The sequence below is a fragment of the Corylus avellana genome, chromosome ca5, assembly GCF_901000735.1.
Source record: "Corylus avellana chromosome ca5, CavTom2PMs-1.0".
Lineage (NCBI taxonomy): Eukaryota > Viridiplantae > Streptophyta > Magnoliopsida > Fagales > Betulaceae > Corylus > Corylus avellana.
In genome coordinates this window covers 8,694,747-8,714,464 of record NC_081545.1, presented here as the reverse complement: position 1 = coordinate 8,714,464, position 19,718 = coordinate 8,694,747, and the positions used below count along the sequence as shown (strand labels likewise).

Sequence of the window (19,718 nt, the reverse complement as noted above, 5' to 3'; positions counted from 1 at the left end):
TGCTGGCAGGGAAAGGATAATAATCGGCCACTTGTTAAATTTGACTTAGGTGTAACAAAATATTCACATCCAAAAACTTTATTGTTTTATTTTTTTCTCCTAAAATTATCATCTTGACATTACTTTCAATATGTGTTATATATAAATACATGTATATTTGATATGCATATATACTTGTATTTTTTATGTAGGTATCTTTTATGTGGAAACTAAATTTGAAATTGTACAATATATGCTGTCAGCACGGCCTTAGTTTTAATTGGGTAATTTTAACCCTAAGCGGTAGTATAATCGGCTGGGGACCACACCTCATGAAGTGGAGGTCACTAGCTCAAATCTTTCCATCCACCTCCCTTTTGGGGCCAATTACTTTAAATAATAATAATAATAATAATAAAATAAATAAATTTAGTTGGGTAATTTCATGTGCTTTTAGACATAAACTGTGCTTATTTGGTAATCACATATCAGCTTTCATGATGCTCTGCAGGAAATAAGACGGAGGGAAGACGCCATATCACGAGGTATATCCATTTTTCATATGCGCTTAAAAGAAACATTGGTAATGATGTGCATTGCCAATTTTCCATGTATTTACAAGATCTTTATTCTGTTTTGCAGCTGGAGTTGTTATAGAGGAGAAAAATTGGCCCCCATTTTTACCTCTCATCCATCATGACATTGCAAATGAAATACCTATCCATCTACAAAGAGTTCAGTATATTGCTTTTACGACATACTTGGGTAAGTTAGCTAAAAGTCCTATCTATTGACAGTTAGATTCAGTGTTTCAACGGGTCATATGTTACTCACTTGTGTATCTGTATTTATCCCACTTTTCTTTGTAAAATTAAAGTAGTTTAAGTTAACAAGTTGATGTTAAAATGTTATAACTTTCTTCGTAAGTGGAACCCAGTGGCACTATTTGAAAGTAATGCACCCTTGTCTATCTCTTCTCTTTGCTGGGTGGGGAATAAACAAAAAGAAAATTGCGTTGCCTATTTCTGTGAAAAAATAAAGCCACTACCTCTAGCTGCATTAGGAAGCTCATGAGATTGTTGGAGTATCCAACTTAAATGATTAAGCTATGAAAAGAAAAATTCACCTGGCTCCTTCTTATGAAGGTTGGTACCTATATCAGTACTTATAATGAACAAGGAGAACAATTTTCTATATTATTTGTTGATTGTAAGTTACACACACATCCGGTGGTCTTGAATCTATGACTTCACCCTCCACCTTATTCTTATGAGGAGAGAAGGTGCCATTTGAGTTAGAGCTTACTGGCATCTAAATTCCCACTTAAGACCTTCTAGTCTGTACCGAAAGAATCTGGTAGCATTCTGAAAGAGTCTCTATTATGTAAATCCTAATAGCTAGTAGATGAAGTTGATATTCCTTAAATCCTCCATACCATATTTAAAAAGTAGTTTAAGAAAAAAAATCTAGCATATTCAAACAGAAAGACCACATGTTCTAACATCTATCACAGCTTATAATAGCCAGAGAATGTTGTCCACATTATTAATTAAGTTGAGATGCGATTCCATGTTTCGAAATTGGTAATAAGATCATGAAGAGATCTATTCTTGGGTATCGGCATGTTCTATGCTAAACGGGGGATGGATCTTTACAAAGGCACGTTTGGTATGCGGTGACCTAGAATGACTATTCCTTTGTTTAGTTGCATACCATTTCCTTACAAAGAGGAATAGTTATTCCTAGAAGAACATAATGGAATTTCTAATAAACTTTTTTTTTTTTCTTCAAATCCAAAACTTATTAAAAAAAAAAACATTCTTACTATTCTATGGGTGGCCGACCACCCTAACAGAACACCAAGGGTTGTCATACCACCTCTGGTGCCATTGGGGGACCACCCCTAGTGTTTTGTTAGGGTGGCCGGCCACCCATGTTGTGATGTGTCTTTTTTTAAAAAAAAAAAAAAAAAAATTTGGTGTAAAATAAAAGTGTGGTTTTTTGGAAAATACTATTTGGGGCTTAGGTATTTTAGGAATTTTGATTTAATTCCTTTAAGAACATCATGTGTTGTCACTAAACAAAAGAATAAGAATAGTCATCTGTCATTTCATTCCAACTTCTTGTATTTCCAATAATACTCATTCCTATTCCTAAAGGAATGACCATTCTGTGTACCAAACGAGTCCTACAGCTTGACTAATGTCTAGAGTACAAGAGTCATGTCTAAAAGGTTTGGTCCTCAAGTTTCTGGTTGAGTTAATACTCATGCTGTTTCAAAGCTTCGAATCCCCTCCCCCCTTTCCCCTTTTACTGTTTGTTCCCTGATCTGGTCAAGTTAGCTGCCTGAAGTTTCTTTTTGACAAACTATTCATTTTCTTTTAAAATATGCCTCCTGCATATTTTTATGGTTTTAAGATCTTATGCTGATAAGATGGACATTGTAGCTTCTTGTTGTGGGATGTGCCTCTTTTCTGCTGGTTGAGGCAGATCTTAGTGACTTTATTCTATTCCCTGCTTTGTACGGAAAATTTTCTGATAAAAACAAAGTCAAGATGGTATCTTTTGACTTTGACTATGCCAAAAAAAAAAAAAAAACCCCCTAAAAGAGTGACTTTGAGTTTTGAACTTTGTAATATTTTGCAGGTTTGATTGTGTGTCTTTTGTGGAATATCGTGGCTGTTACCACAGCCTGGATCAAAGGAGAAGGTTAGTTTTGCAAATTAATTATAAGGCCCATAATTGTATAATATAAGTCTTGCCGGATTTGGTCTTGAACTTATCTTCTGTTGTAGGCCCAACAATTTGGTTTCTAGCTATCATCTACTTCATATCAGGGGTTCCTGGAGCATATGTGTTGTGGTATCGCCCTCTTTATCGTGCTATGAGGTACTATCCTGTCTGATTCGACCCCAATTGTTTTGTTCACCACTGGGAAAAAACTATAGGAGATTTCCCGCATTTTTGTGTGGCCATGAAATGATTAGTTCTGATTTTTTTTTTTTTTTTTCTACTATGGGATGGGTTTCAACATTTTGGAGCTCTAGCACGTCATCCCATGGGACGAGTCTGTAAATTTGGGGGAAGTATGGGAACAATGTGACATACTTGGGAAGATTGACACAAAATACTGACTCAATGTTGGAGAAACATTATATAAAATGTTTTATGGGCAGCATAAACAAATGATTACTGGCAAACGTATGTAATGCATTTATGGTACCTGGGAAGGAAGCATTTTTTTAGTCTTTGTTCATTTTTTTAATAGTCAAGTAAAAGAAAGAACGTGAGATACAAGGAAGAGATTGTGTTTAAACTAATGCTGAATTTGGAAAGCATGTGGTTACAAATTGTAGTTTTTGATTCACATTAAGATTATTTGAATCAGTTAGGCTGACAAACAATAAATTTTCATAGTAAAATATGATGATAATCAGTGTCTCAGAGTGTCCATAGTGATTTAAATCTGTACATAATGGATGTCCATGCCACCCTGCTTCTAAGTAGTTGTCAATATTGCAGGTAATTTGTCAGGTACCTTGTAAAAACTGTCAATATGCCATTTGGAATAATAGGACATTTACTCCATGAGATTTGGAGCACTAATGGATGTCTTGACATGTAGGTAGTTCAGGTCACTGAGCATCTTATCTCTAGTAAAACCTGTTAATTGCCATAGTAATCCTTTTGTGCTTCATACATTACATTGGATGGGAGTGATAAAAAATAATAAGCAGATGTTTTCATTTTTGCTCTCGTGTCCTTGATTTTATGTTGTCTTTTGTTTGTTCTGACATCAGGTTCTTTTCTAAAATTATGTGCAATCTCCTGTTTCAGGACTGATAGTGCTCTGAAGTTTGGGTGGTTTTTCTTGTCTTACGTGGTAAGTTCATTTATGTTCTTATTTTAGATATCCTTTCTGCACAGATGTATTGGGATTGCCTCAATTCTGTTGTTCTCTTTGCAGATACACATTGGCTTTTGCGTCTTTGCTGCCGTTGCTCCTCCCATTATTTTCAAGGGGAAATCTCTCACGTAAGATTTCGCTTAATTGATGCATCAAGGGCCTTTGCTTTGCTACACAATAGCTGGTTTATGGTTTTTTCAATGGTTTGTTTAACAAAAATATAGATGAAGCGGGGGAGGAAAAAATTAAGATCTTCTGCTTACAATTGCTTTTGTGGATATTTGGCTAATTAAAAATGGTGGCAGAAGTTCCTATATTTTTTACTCGTTATACCAGTGTGTTTGCATGTATTAGTAACCAACCTTATTTACTCGTTATATTTGTCAAGTTTTACTAAAAAGCAGCTATTCCATGCATAATGCATAGTACTTGGTATTTCCTAGTGTAATGTCAATAGTTTATTTTGTACTCTGAAGCTGATGTTTTTATGGTGTGTTCCTGTGGACAGAGGTATTTTGCCTGCAGTTGATGTGTTGAGCAATCATGCTTTGGTTGGGGTAAGTTCTAAGCGTTTGTTACTCTATGTTGACTTCGATGTTGTTACTGGACCACTGTGGCGACAATAAATTGGCTTTCAGCTACGGGTTTAGCTTAGGTGCTGTAAAAAAAAAAATTACATTCACTGGTCCAAATTGAATTTCAAGTTTTCCATGAGAAAGAAAGAGTGGAATTAAATTTGGACTGTTGAAAAAATTACAGGACATTTCCTGTAATTTTTTTTTTCACAGCACGCAAGCCAAATCCTCATGTAAAGTTCAGGGTAGGTCTAGGTTTAAATGTTGCCAAATGCAAAATAAAAAGGACGAGAAGGCGTGAAGTGCTATGTCAGCATGCTAATGGTTTGATGTTGATGGTTGCTTTTTGCCAATGCTTTTGTTCTTACTTGCAGATATTCTACCTGATTGGATTTGCATTCTTCTGCGTAGAATCATTGATCAGTATCTGGGTTATTCAGGTTTAACAATTTTGACTTTTAACTTGCTGCCATTATAAGGTTTAGTGTGTTGGCTTCTGAGACTCTCTTATTTGTTCCTATCTGTGCAGCAAGTATACATGTATTTCCGAGGCAGCGGCAAGGCTGCTGAGATGAAGCGTGAGGCAGCAAGAGGGACCATGAGGGCGGCACTATGACATGGCACAAATCGAACGTAGATGGTATTTGTGAATGGACTTTGCCCGATTTGCCAGAAGAGTTTATTTACTCACTCAATTCATTCCCCACACTTTTTTTTGGCTTGCTTTACAGTTTTATACCTTCTGATCTGTTTCTTTTTGTATTTTGTTACTAAAATGATGAATCTATAACACATTTTACTATTGTTTTTCGGGTTCCATCGGATTAGACATCGCGATCCCTCGCACACCCGGTAATTAAGTTCATTTACTTTTTTTATTTGTGAAATTAAGTTAAATTTTATTTAGTAGCAAATGCCATTCTATCGACAGATCTTAAAGGAATTAGATGTCATTGTGCTCACATGAACGTGGCTGCTTGTTGATTGCTGCTATCATACGAAAAAGAAGAGGATGCTTTAATCAGAAAAATTTGGATGAAAACAGGTTCATTCGGAAAAGAAAAGATGGAGGAAAATATGTAGTTTAGTGAGCATTTTCCCCCATCATCAATAAATCGATAAGAAGATTAGATAACCTGCGCATTTGAATTCATGGGCTCTTGTTTCTTTACCAGAAAAACCAACAAGAAGAAAGGAATATTTGAATTAAAGGTCGAATCATGACAATAGCAAACCACTCAGTTTTGTCAATAGCTGGCTTTTTGGTCCAAGTATGAAAAATAAATAAATCTAAAAAATATGTAGGCTTGGTGCAATGTTAAGTGGAAGAACAAAGTTTTTGTTTTAAATTGGATTGGAGGAAGTTTTATTAAACTACTTGCCTTTAGAGTTGTGATTCTCATTTCAATTTTTAATATGATTAATAAAGCAATTGACATCCACGACTTTCACATGCATTTTATACTTTAATGATAGATGTTACAAAAAAAAAAAAAAAAAACCATACGTTTTTTAACATAAGTTTAATAGTTACTATTGGCAAACTTAATACAAAATTAATAAATAAGTAGTGAGGGATTGATTCATTTAATCAAATAGATCAGATTATGATTGACTTATATAAGTTTTTATATTTTTGCCTTAACATAACTCGAAATCCACACACGACATAAAAACTCGCAATTTTTTGACACAGCCCACGATCTTATTTTTTTATTTTTTTATTTTTGGGCGGTAACAAAGCTCTTCCGTCCTAGTATTTATCCTCTCCGACAAAAGCCAAACCTCACATGATGCCAAAAACCCCCCATTGGAACCCTAAACCTCCACTCTTCAAAATCGAAGACCACAAAAATGATGCTCCCCAGTTACAGTTACAGTTACAGCTGCAGCCATAGCTACGGCTCCAGAGAATTAGGTCAAGACACTCTCCACAACTCAATGCAAAACCCAAGTAAGCTTCAAAACCCCTACTCTCCTTTCAAAACCAGGGCTTTTCTAGGGTTTACTCTGCACGACCATAGTTTAGTCAAAAGAATGCACTACTCTTTGCGCTATGCTTCACCCTCTTACCGGACCCTTGATATTATGGTAAATTCACATGACCACAAGCAGAATCTAAAGGGACCTAGGGTTTTTCTAGGGTTTAAGCTTCAGTGCCATTCCAGAACATTAGCTTTGTCCACGAAAAGTTCTTCGATTAATGGAAGGAAGAAGAGGTATGGAGGTGTATTGCCTTCGATTTTGAGGTCTTTGGAGTCTGAAAACGATGTCGGAAAGGCCCTTGATTCGTTTGATGGGAATTTGAGTCCAAAAGAACAGACGGTGATTCTCAAAGAACAGAGTAGCTGGGAAAGAGTAATTAGGGTTTTTGAGTGGTTTAAGTCGCGGAAAGGATACGTGCCCAATGTAATTCACTATAATGTTGTGCTTCGAGCTTTGGGTAGAGCTCAGAAATGGGATGAGCTGAGGCTTTGTTGGATTGAAATGGCAAAAAATGGTGTTTTGCCCACGAATAATACGTACGGGATGCTTATCGATGTGTATGGGAAAGCAGGACTTGTGAAAGAATCGATTTTGTGGATTAAGCACATGAGACAAAGGGGACTTTTCCCCGATGAGGTTACGATGAATACAGTTGTTCGGGTGTTAAAGGATGCAGGAGAGTTTGATAGAGCTGATAGGTTTTATAAGGCCTGGTGTTTTGGGCAGGTTGAGTTGGATGATCTTGATTTGGATTCTATAGTTGATTCTGTAAATGGGACTGGCTCAGGACTTATTAGTTTTAAGCATTTCTTGTCAACAGAGCTTTTCAAGACGGGTGGGAGAATTTCTACTTCAAAAGTTATGAGTGCATCAGATGTGGAGAATCCTGTTCAGAAGCCAAGACTTACATCTACGTATAATACGCTGATTGATTTGTATGGGAAGGCTGGGCGACTCAAAGATGCAGCTGATGTGTTTGCTGAAATGCTGAAGTCTGGGGTGGCAATGGATACCATTACTTTTAATACTATGATCTTTACTTGTGGAAGTCATGGTAATTTGTCAGAGGCAGAATTGTTGCTTACTAAGATGGAAGAAAGGGGTATACGTCCTGATACAAAAACTTTTAACATCTTTCTGTCTTTGTATGCGGAAGCAGGGAACATTGATGCAGCTCTCAAGTGTTACAGGAAGATTAGAGAGGTGGGCCTTTTCCCTGATAGTGTAACTCATAGAGCTGTGCTCCATATATTGTGCGAGAGAAATATGGTTCCAGATGTGGAGACTGTGCTTTTGGAAATGGAAAAATCTGGCTTGCATGTTGATGAGCATTCTATTCCTGGTCTTATTAAGATGTATATTAATGAAGGATTGCTTGATCAGGCAAAATCCTTTTTCGAAAAGAGTCAATCTAATGGTGGGTTGTCATCGAAGACACGTGGAGCAATTTTAGATGTTTATGCTGAAAAGGGGCTTTGGGCTGAAGCCGAGGCCGTGTTCTTTGGTAAGAGAGATTTGGTTGGACAGAAGAAGGGTATTTTGGAATACAATATTATGGTTAAAGCTTATGGAAAGGCAAAGCTTTATGATAAAGCTCTCTCTCTCTTCAAGAGCATGAGAAATTATGGGACTTGGCCTGACGAGTGCACTTATAATTCTCTTGTTCAAATGTTTGCAGGAGGGGATTTAGTGGAACAAGCAAGAGACTTTTTATCTGAAATGCAGGCAATGGGTTTTAAGCCACATTGTCTGACCTTCTCTGCTGTTATTGCATGCTATGTCCGTCTTGGCCAGCTTTCTGATGCTGTTGGCGTCTACCAAGAAATGGTAGAAGTAGGAATTACACCTAATGAAGTAGTCTATGGATCTTTAATCAATGGATTTGCAGAGTCCGGCAGAGTTGAAGATGCTCTTCAATACTTCCGCCAGATGGAAGAATCTAAGATTTCAGCAAATCAAATAGTGTTGACATGTATGATTAAGGCTTATAGTAAGGTGGGGAACTTGGAAAGAGCCAAAGCACTATATGAGAGGATAAAGGACTTGGAGGACAGTCCGGATATTGTTGCATCAAACAGTATGATCAATCTTTATGCAGATCTAGGGATGGTTTCTGAAGCCAGATTGGTTTTTGAAGATTTGAGGGAAAAGGGTTGGGCAGATGGGGTTTCATTTGCAACGATGATGTACCTTTATAAGAACATGGGCATGCTGGATGAAGCCATTGATGTTGCAGAGGAGATGAAACAGTCAGGTTTACTGAGGGACTGTGTTTCATATAATAAAGTACTGGCATGTTATGCCACTAACGGACAGTTACGCGAGTGCGGTGAATTGTTGCACGAGATGGTAGCTCGGAAGCTCCTGCCTGACACCGGGACCTTCAAAGTATTATTCACCGTATTAAAGAAGGGAGGTTTTCCGATTGAAGCAGTAACACAGCTAGAGTCGTCTTACCAGGAAGGAAAAGCTTATGCTCGACAAGCTGTCATCACCTCTGTTTTCTCTGTAGTGGGTATGCATGCTTCTGCAATTGAGTCATGTGAAACCTTAGCAAAAGCTGATGTGGTTCTTGATTCTTCCGCCTACAATGTTGCTATATATGCTTATGGGGTATTTGGGGAAATTGACAAGGCTTTGAACATGTTCATGAAAATGCAAGATGAAGGCCTGGAGCCAGACCTTGTAACATATATAAATCTAGTATCTTGTTATGGAAAAGCTGGATTGGTTGAGGGCGTGAAGCGGATTTACAGCCAACTAAAATTTGGTGAGATTGAGCCCAGTGAATCCTTGTTCAAGGCTATTATTGATGCTTATAAAAATGTCAACCGTCATGACCTTGCTAAATTGGTTACCCAAGAGATGAGATTTGCTTTCGACTCTCAACCTCCTTCCGATTCTGTAACTGAAGATGAGTCGGATGACTTGCAAGAATTATCTGATTCTGAAACTGTAGATGAATACGATGAAATTTCTTCAGGTCTGTAGGATACCCAATTATTGTGTATCTTCACAGTTTGAGACCCCCTCTAGTGTACCCTGTACAGAAGCAGCATTTTTGCAAGCGATGAAGATTGTGTATGTGTGAATTTCACAATAGAAAGTGATAATACAATAGTGGTTGATGGAAGATTCTAACCAACAAGGTGAGGTTTTGATCGAGATATGTAAATGTTGTATATTGATCCATATACCAAAATTTGTCGTTTCTCATGCAATGTTGTTGATTCTCATGCAAAATGTTCACTCAAGTAACTGCTGTGATGCCTTATTATTCCTACCCATAGCTTTTTTACTTCCTCATCATCATGCTGTTTGACAGGATAATGTGATTTCATTTTTGAGTTCCTTTCTAGATCTCACCTCCGCTTCAAATCTTTTGGACATTGTAAACTTTTTAGATTTTAGACCACCCTTTCGGACATAGTAAACTTCTTAGATTTTAGACAACTTAGGGTGGCTGTCTTTCTTATATACCTTTGTGCATGAGGGCTTTGCCTTTTCTTTTTTAATAAATTGTTATTGTTCATAAAAAATAGTGAAAGATAAGAAAATTGCATCTGTTTGTTCAAGCCATTTTCATTAGAGCCTTGAACATGAAATCCATAATCTCCCATCTCTTCTTAACATCACACAAAACCCCCTACACTAGAAGCATTATTTTTTCCAGGAATAATGAAACTACCCACGTCAAGATGAGAACTCAAGTTTCTATTGCTTTCAATCCAGCTCTTACCGACCATCTTTTTAACCCCTCTGTCTTCCATCAACCTCCTAATCTCCGAGGCATCACTCCACCGTCCTACCGCGCAATAAACATTAGCTAGAAGAACATAACTCATGTGGTAATCAGGTTTCAATTCCATCATCTTCTTAGCAATGCGCTCTGCAGTTACGGGGTTCGTACAGGTGGTGCAAGCACCAAGAAGAACAGCCCAAAGAGACGAATCGTTTTTACAGTCCGCATTCTCGATCAAATTTTCAGCTTCTTCAAGTAGCCCAGCACGGCCTAGGAGGTAAACCATGCAATTATAGTGCTCAGTTCCAGCTTTGATTCCATAGTCCTCTGTCATTGAGATAAAATAGTCTCGCCCCTGATCAACCAAACCTGTATGACTACAAGCAAAAAGAACCCCAATGAAACTAATATAATCGGGCTTTATTCCCTCCTTAATCATGCCATGAAATATTCTCAGAGCTTCCTCCCCTTTTCCATTTTGAGCAAACCCGCAAATCATTGAGTTCCAAGTTATCAAATTTCTAACTGGCATCTGCGTGAAAATTTTATATGCAAAACTAATACAACCGCATTTTGCATAAAGACCAACTAAAGCTGATTCTACAATGACATCCCTCCAACCACCCCTTTTAACATACTGGCAATGAACCTCTTTCCCTTGTCTTACTGCTGCCAAACCTGCACATGCACGAAGAACAGTTCCAAGGCAATACAGATCAGCCTCTTCCATTTCCCTAAAAATTTTAATAACAGACTCAAAGTCTCCATTTTGACAGTATACTCCAAGCAATGCAGACCAAGAAACTGAATTCCTTTTGGGCATCCTATCAAAAACACGTTGAGATTCATCCACAGACCCACATTTTCCGTACATGTCCAAAAGGCTGCTCTCAACGACCACATTTCCACAAAGTCCAGAAGTAAAAACCTTAGCATGCACTTCTTTACCTTGCTTCAACCTCCCTAAATTACCACAAGCAGTCAACACTGTCCCACATGTGAATTCATCCGGGGAAAACCTGTGATTTCTTTGCATCGCATAAAAGAATCCCAAGGCTTCCTCAAACAAATCGTTTCTCGTCAACGCCGAAATAACCGAAGTCCAGCATATAACATCCGGTTCGGGCAACTCATCAAACAGCCGGTGCGCATCTCCCGATTCATAGTTCTTGCCATACATGTCAATCAACGCACTAGAAATAACATGATTCGCCTCAAACCCATGTCTCACAACCACCCCGTGAAAGCACCGGCCTAGCCTCAAATCCCCAAGCTCCGAACACGCCTTGATCACCGCAGATAAAGTGAACCCATTTGGCTCGATCCCAAATCCCAGCATTTCCCAAAACAACTCAAGCGAGCTCCCGGGCTTCCCCGTTCGAATATACCCAGATATCATCGAGGTCCAAGATATCACATCCTTAACAAAAAGACTATCAAAAACTCTCCGCGTCTCCGAAAAATCACGATTTAGTTTAAAATAAAGAGAAAGCAAGCTATTCCCGACGAAACGGTCAGTCTCGAGGCCGGACTTAAGAACATGGGCATGGATCTGGAGGCCATGGTTGAAAGCAAGAACTTTGGTGCAAGTTTGTAAGAGTGAAGCGTAGAGGACTGGTTTGACGGCGATATCGGTGGAGTTAATGGAGTTCAGGAGTCGAAGCGCATCGGGGAGCTCGCCGAGCTTGCAAAGATGGAGAATTTGGGACTCGCTGGTTGATGGGTTTTTGAAATCGAAAGAGGTGAGAGAGCTGGAATGCCGTTTGAAGAAGAGCTTCATCAAAGATTCTCAGAGAGCGAGGGAAAAGAAACAAAAAGCAACTGTTTTTCAAAAATTTGACTGTTTTGGGTATTTTAGTATAGGATTACTGTTTTTCTTGGTCACTTTTTAATTTCTTTCTCTAGCAATCTCGCCCATAGCTCTAGAACAAAATTCTTTCTAAAACCTCAGGGGAGGATCGGCCATGGAAATGTTCCATCTTTTCACCTTGCTATCTACGTAATAATAGGGAGAAACTTCACTTTAGAACTTATCCGAGTTTTGAGAAAACTCTCTAAAATTTAAAAACTCTCAATTTACATCACTAAATTTTTAATTTCAATCAATTTACCTTTTCGTCAAATTTTAAACATTAAAAGTGATAAAATGACGTTTATACATATGAATTTTTTATAAAATTTCAAATTTACTCTTAATTTCATTTTTTGAAAATAAAAATAAAAATCGAAAGATAATTTGGTCTTTTTAGGTATTTCCGTATTTCAGGGGTCCAAAGTGAAGCTTATTATAATAATTTTCTATCTATCTTTGTTATTTTGATCTCTTAAGTCTCTTAGTCTACCTTAAGCATTGAAAGTGGTACGGCTTCCACTGCTAATGCCTTTAGCTTTTCTTGTAGAACTTAGGGTCGAAGGCTACCGGTTGTGACAATGACATCAACATTGAAGAATAAAATATAAAATAGAGAAAGAAAAGGAAAGAGAGCGGAATAATATATGAGGTACATATTGTATATTAACTATATTGTACTATTATACATGGCTTTCTATTTATTGAAAGAGAATGAATAGTGCTGTGGGTACTAGGCAAAAAACTCTAGACTAAATCTAAAAATACAATTAAAAATAAATAAATCAACTTAGAAAACAATATCAAATATTCTAACATGAAAAAAAAAAAACACAAAACACAAAACAAAAATCCCTAACAATTAAGACACAAAGTTCTCAAGTGAAACCGTGCGCGTGTGGGTGGGTGGAGGAATTTGATAATTTTTGTTGGGCGGCGGTGGGTGACTTGGTGGGGAAGAGCGCTGTGCTGTCTCTACAGATTGGTGGTGGGTTCACTTTTTTGTGTGATTCACGCCTAAAATCCCTTTTGTCTCCGCTCTCCATGTGAACAAAAATAAGAGTCGAAACATAGAAATGATTTTATAGACATTTAGCTTTTGTATCAAGTTATGAATTATGACTTGGGCTTCATATGTTTTAAGGTAAACTTTTCAACGAAATTATTCTTTAGAAAAAATTATTTCCTTAAAAATATTTTTCGGCGTTTAGCTTGTACAAAAAATGAGCGACGGCGGAAAACGACCGGCAACTTCCGGCAGTGGTCTGACAAAGGCCCAACGGTAGTCTGGCGAAATTTGGCGATTTGAGATGGATAAGCTTAAACTTGAAAAATAGTTTATAGTTTTAAAAAAATGAAATCATTTTATGAAAACTAAAGAAACTTTTATGGTCAAACCGAAAATGTTTTTGATTTGACTATTATTTTCTGTTGCATCAAACACAAGAAAAATATTTTTTAGAAATCATTTTACTCTGTAACAAAGAAGCCTTTGTATGGAATTAAGTTTAATACTTATTTGTTTTTAATTTACATAAACATTCGCACATACACATGGAGTGACTATATGTATCTATGTATTTATTTATTGATGTAGGTTTGGACCATATGGAAAAAAATTATGGTTTCGTCCCTGATTTAACCCTAATTTTTTTTTTTTTTTTTCGAATACTAGTTAAGTTAGAATATTTTAATACTTATCTGTTTTTATTTTACATAAAGGTGTGCACATACACATAAAGTGACTATATGTATCTATGTATTTATTTATTTGCATAGGTTTGGACCATATACAAAAAATTATGGTTCTACCCTTGATTTAACCCTAATTTTTTTTATTGAATGCTAGTTGAGTTAGAATAGTTTAATACTTATATTTTTTATTTTACATAAAGACGCACACATATACATAGAGTGACTATATGTATCTATGTATTTATTTATTTGCATAGGTTTGGACCATATACAAAAAATTATGGTTCTGCCTCTGATTTTACTTTCTTTCTTTTTTTCTTTTTTTTTTCTTTTTTTTTTCATACTAGTTGAGTTAGAATAATTTAATACTCATCTATTTTTGTTTTACATAAAGGCGTGCACATACAAATAGAGTGAACACACACACACACACACACACACACACACACACACACACACGTAGGTTTGGACCATATACAAAAAATTCTGGTTCTGCCCCTGATTTAACCCTAATTTTTTTTATCGAATACTAGTTGAGTTAGAATAGTTTAATACTTATATGTTTTTATTTTACATAAAGACGCACACATATATTGACTATATGTATCTATGTATTTATTTATTTGCATAGGCTTGGACCATATATAAAAAATTATGGTTCTGCCCCTGATTTAACCCTAATTTTTTTTATCGAATACTAGTTGAGTTAGAATAGTTTAATACTTATATGTTTTTATTTTACATAAAGACGCACACAAATACATAGAGTGACTATATGTATCTATGTATTTATTTATTTGCATAGGTTTGGACCATATACAAAAAATTATGGTTCCGCCCCTAATTCAACCCTAATAATTTTTTTTTTCGAATACTAGTTGAGTTAGAATAGTTTAAACTTATCTGTTTTTATTTTAAAGATAGACCATTCTAACTATTTTAGCATTCAACATCTTAGGGTTCATAGTTGCCTATGAGGAAATTGCTGACCCATGGAAAATTTAGGCGATCGTAGGCTAGCGTCCAACTAAAATATATGTGATAGAGTTCTACTTACTACAAGTCCAAGAAAGTTAACGTGCAATAGAGCCCAAGATCAAGTGGAAGTACTAATCGTTCTAGAAGCATAGTCCTACTACAACATACATTTCCTTCTTTCTTCTGTATTAGTCTTCTAGTTAAATCCTACGTGAGTCCTATGTTATTTTGTTTTATATACTATCAAGGGTGGTGGTTTAATAGTTTAAGAAAGTTCTTAAGTGGTTAAAGCATGTACTAGGGCGTGGGTTTGAATTTTCGCAATGGAGAATGCCCACATATGTCTGATTAGTATTAGCCACCTTCGATTCCCATTAATGCCCTGGTAGGGCTGGGTTAGGCTGTGGCCTGCAGCTCTCACCGTCTATGCCCCTCATGTGCGGCTCCTAGCAGGTAGGTGCTACTATAGTCACACCTAGGTAGAATAGCCACAATTAGTTTCCCCGGCCTACCCTTTTGCTCAAAAAGAAAAAAAAAAAAAAAAGATTCGACATAAGTATATTTTAGAGTCCATACATAGTCTTTATACATATACGCGTATTTATGTCAAAACTCAAAATTACAATGATTAAACTATATATATGTCGAATTAGGAAAATAATTTATTTTTTAAAAATACTTCTGATATTTCCATTACCCAAAAAAATACACTATAAAACGTAATGGAAATTAAGTTGTGAGAAACAAGAAGAATTTATATGAATTTGGCTCGTTTAATATAAGAAATATGAAATATATCACAAAGAGTGGTCTTAATTAAAACCTCCAAACGTCAATTTTAGGGATTGTGATTGGAAAGTTATGATTGACATCAAATTTGACTATAACGATGAGAAAAACGTGAACCATATAATGGAGGAGAATAGATATCTTTCTCCTTTCAAAAAAAAAAAAAAAATATATATATATATATATATAGAGAGAGAGAGAGAGAGAGAGAGAGAGTGATATTTTCAACAAATCTTTTTCATCTTTAATTAAAGCAATATTGTGTTAGGAGGTTGTTGAATTCAATAACTACAAAATTCGATAATGGTGACTTTTAATGTTGAAAATATAAGATAATTATAAGATATAGTTTATATAAAACAATGGGTTATTTTATATTAATCGTATAGTCATGCATCCATAACTAAAAAAAAAAAAAGAAAAAAAAAAAGAAAAAAAAAAAAGTAATGTTATATATAATTCTCACTCTCATCCTTTTTAGCTAATAATGTAGCGTGGATCAGTCTATTTCAACTTTTGGATCAGCCAAAATGAATTCTACATCATCAGTCCAGTAAAATGAAATGGGACGGAGGGTATAAGATTTATCTAACTAAAATGAGTTATTGTTAAAAAGGATGTGCAATGTAGCATTTTCTTTTTCTTGTTTATTTATTTTCCTGGGAAACAAACAAATGGTTGGACTTTTTATACTTTCATGGTTGCCCATGTTTGACCACAACTTTTGTGCGTGCGCTCAGACCCAGCCAAATATAACAGGGTACCTTCCAACGCCCACCCGTATTCAGTTTCAAAAGGGACCGCCCGCTCCTAATAATTACAGGATCAATACTAGCCATTTGATGTCCACGTGTACGTACCAGATATTACAACCATCAATCCCCTACTTATATTTCCAACTGTATTATTACGCGTGGCACAAAACGACGCGCCTTTCAAAGGAAAGCTTCAAGTCCAAGGATGTACGATAAACATCTAACAACTATTGCCGACCAACCCCGCCAGCTGTGCGTCGATCCAACGGTCAGCGATTAGGATGCTATCGAAACTTGCTCGATCCTTAACTTATCTCATGCATATATAAGAGCGCTCTCTTGCACTCATTTCTCAGCCGACCACTCTCTCCCACATTTATCCACACAAACCCGAAATTCCGGCCGACCGAAACGTACGAAACACTTACACACCATGGTTTGCTTCTGTTTCCTGGTCGATCAAGAGCGGCAAGTGCGACGGAGCAAGCCGGCGGCGGGGATATGTTCCCGGTGCGGCGGCGGGGCGAGCGTGGCGGACATGAAGACGGCAACAAGGTTTTGTCACGTGCCATTTTATTGGAAATATTGGAAAGCAATTATATGCACATTTTGTGGAGCAACTCTTCGAACCTACCCATAAATCTTAATCTTCATCTTCATCCTCCTGCAGCATTTGTTTATCTGTTTCTGGGTGAGAAATAGTTTTGTATGGGGTTAGATTTAGTCTATTTAGACATCTTTTGGGTTCATCTCATATTAATGAAGCCTAGGTAGGTGGGAAGAAAGAATTATTTCCAAGCTATGATTTTTATATAAAATGTATCCAGGAAATTTGTGAATAATTTAAGAGTATTTTAATTTTTAAGCTTCAGGTTGTGGGTTTTTTGTGTTCATAATTTTCTTCAAGCCAGACACCCATTTCATTATTTGATCCGAAAAATCACTTAAAGGCTATTTAGTTAGTATAGGGGATAGGGGATATGAATATATGATGTTGCTTGTTGCTTGTTGCTTGCTGAGACGCCCTCCCTCATAAATATACTGAAAAGTTGTAGGTGTAATGCAATAAGTGTGACAGAATTGGTCGAATACCCAAAAACCTAAACGGCCAAACGTCTGACAAGGGGAAAATTGCCTTTCCAACGCTCTTGCAATGAAACGACAGCTTCCCAACAAATATCTATTTTCACGTTGAGATTGCCAGCAAGTTACAGCTCTCAACATTTATTTACTTCCGTACGTAAGAGGGTTCTCCTCATCAATATATATACATATATATATATAGATATATATTTCTCTCGTTTAAAAAACAAAAGGATAATTTTATTTTACATGTTCACACAATTAAATTCTGATATTTAAAAAAAAAAAAACATTTATTTATAAACTTTGGGCAATGCAAGAAAATTGAAAAAAAAAAAATACAAAATACAATTGAATTGAATTATATTCTCTAAAAAAAATACAAATGAATTGACTTTAATTACCTGGATATAATATCCATAGCCAGATAGTGGACACACAATGTCAACTTAGGGCACATTTGGTACAATGGTTATTTCATTAGAAAAATAAATAGCTAATACTGAGAATAAAAGGTGTAATAAAATAGTTATTCGATCTTTTTGAGTTTAGTGACATATCTCTCACTAAAATTGATAAAAAAAAAAAATAAAAAAAAAAGCTTTTTATTTTTTTTTTTAAAAAAAAATTATTAATGATTTTTTTTCTTGGAGAAAATATAATGGTAATCTATTCCTTCAGGGTAATTATTCCCCTTTTTTTTTTTTTTTGTATAGAGGGAAGGGCTATTCCTCGTTAAGGAATCCGGCTTTATTTAACCTTCAAAGACTTAGAACATGTTATACAGAACTGACTATTTCATTACAAAAATAAATGAATTCATGTGGGTCGATGCAATAAGGTAAAAAAAATGTATTCATATTTTTCAAATTGAAGAAACATTTTAAGCTTACGTGTTTTTGAGTTAAGAATTTTACCAAAATTATTAAACATCTAATATATATATATATAAATATACCAGCAATATAATATAAATAATTTATTTCTATTTAAAAAAATATATGGTTTTTTTAGCCCACAAATTTTACAAAGGGCTTTTAAAAAAAAAAAAAAAAATAAATATAACCAATTCCAAGCTTCTCATTAACAAAGAAATCAAGTTCTATCAATGGCAAATTTTGTTAGCAAAGAAATCAGGTTCTTTGTCATGGATAGAACAAAGAAATCAAGTTCTTAGCAATATCAGTCATACAACCCGAGAATTCATTCCAACAAAGTTCTATATAAAATAAATTATGTTGCCTCCTTAGCTAAATAATGGGCAACTCTATTTGCATCTCTATCCACATGCCCACATTTCCATTGAGAGAAATAATTAAGCATCACTCTTGTATCATCCACAATATGCCCAAAAGTAGGCAGCGTTTTTCTAAATGCTAGGTTAAAAAACCTCGGTGGCATAATTTTTTTAAACGCCAAATAACTTAAAAAAAACTACCTGGTGTTTAGAATAAATGCCATGTTAAAAAACCTTGGTGGCATAATTTTTTTAAGCGCCAAATAACTTTAAAAAAACTACATAGTTTTTAGAATAAATGTGACATCCTATAAATTTTATAAATTAAAATAAAATTATAAAGCATTTTTGTTATAGAGCATTTTTGTTTTATATATATATATATATATAAGAAGACTCTTTTAGTTAGGAGAGTATTGGTGGAATTATTAGCCTATTAAATACTTGGGAGTCTTTTGGATTTTTGGAGGATTTATTGCTTAATAATAATAACAATAATTATTAAAAAAAAAAAAAAAAGAAAAAAAAAGGAGGCGTAGCGTCCAGGCCCAAATTCATTCAACGTGTCTTACTTTTTTTTCTCAATTGCCATGTGTTTTCATGCATTAGATGAAGCCTCCATGTAATGAGGCAATTGTCCTCTCCTCTTGCATGACTTTTCCCCTTAGCCACTTAACACATGTCCTTCAACTTAAATTTTTTTGTATTATTATATATCTCTCTCAACACTATAAATACCCGAAGGTCTTCTCTTCCCCTCACGACCACACAGTAGTGAAATAGGAGCTTATTTCCAGTTTCTTTTCTTGCAACCCCGTTCTAGCATAGTAGCGGTAAGGACCCTTTCTCTATTATCATTTTATTTTATTTTATTTTCTTAAAAGAGATTTAGGATAGATTAGTATTTGTTTCTTATGGGTATTTTAGGATTCTTGTATGGGTAGTTATCTAAGGAGTTTGACTCTTGTTATTGGAATGTTAGTTTGTAGGTTTTATAGAGATTATATATATATTGTTTAGACAGTTTTTTTTTCTCACATAAGCCAGTATAATGTTTTTGTGATTAACTATTATACATCCATAATAATGATAATAACAATAATAAATTTTTTATATGTGTAAGACTTAATGAATAAATGTTTA

At 35.5% G+C, this 19,718-nt stretch overlaps 3 protein-coding genes across 3 annotated transcripts in view; 2 read left to right on the top strand and 1 right to left on the bottom strand.

The window, feature by feature from the left end:
• The window catches only part of LOC132180736 (secretory carrier-associated membrane protein 1), a 9,750-nt gene extending 4,346 nt beyond the window's left edge, over positions 1–5,404 (top strand). Inside the window, exons 7-13 of the mRNA XM_059593654.1 lie at positions 2,626–2,688; positions 2,775–2,868; positions 3,817–3,862; positions 3,947–4,014; positions 4,395–4,443; positions 4,836–4,901; positions 4,991–5,404. Coding sequence (XP_059449637.1) covers positions 2,626–2,688; positions 2,775–2,868; positions 3,817–3,862; positions 3,947–4,014; positions 4,395–4,443; positions 4,836–4,901; positions 4,991–5,077 — 473 coding nt within the window. The 3' untranslated portion in view covers positions 5,078–5,404. The remainder of the gene's footprint in view (positions 1–2,625; positions 2,689–2,774; positions 2,869–3,816; positions 3,863–3,946; positions 4,015–4,394; positions 4,444–4,835; positions 4,902–4,990) is intronic.
• Positions 5,405–6,264: 860 nt separating this feature from the next.
• Positions 6,265–9,663, top strand: LOC132183171 (pentatricopeptide repeat-containing protein At1g73710). Its single transcript, XM_059596571.1, has one exon. It carries the CDS (start codon positions 6,316–6,318, stop codon positions 9,436–9,438), a length of 3,123 nt encoding a protein of 1,040 aa, XP_059452554.1. The 5' UTR covers positions 6,265–6,315; the 3' UTR covers positions 9,439–9,663.
• Positions 9,664–10,018: 355 nt separating this feature from the next.
• LOC132180735 (pentatricopeptide repeat-containing protein At1g03540) lies at positions 10,019–12,117 on the bottom strand. Its single transcript, XM_059593653.1, has one exon. It carries the CDS (start codon positions 11,967–11,969, stop codon positions 10,080–10,082), a length of 1,890 nt encoding a protein of 629 aa, XP_059449636.1. The 5' UTR covers positions 11,970–12,117; the 3' UTR covers positions 10,019–10,079.
• Between the last annotated feature and the right edge of the window lie 7,601 nt (positions 12,118–19,718).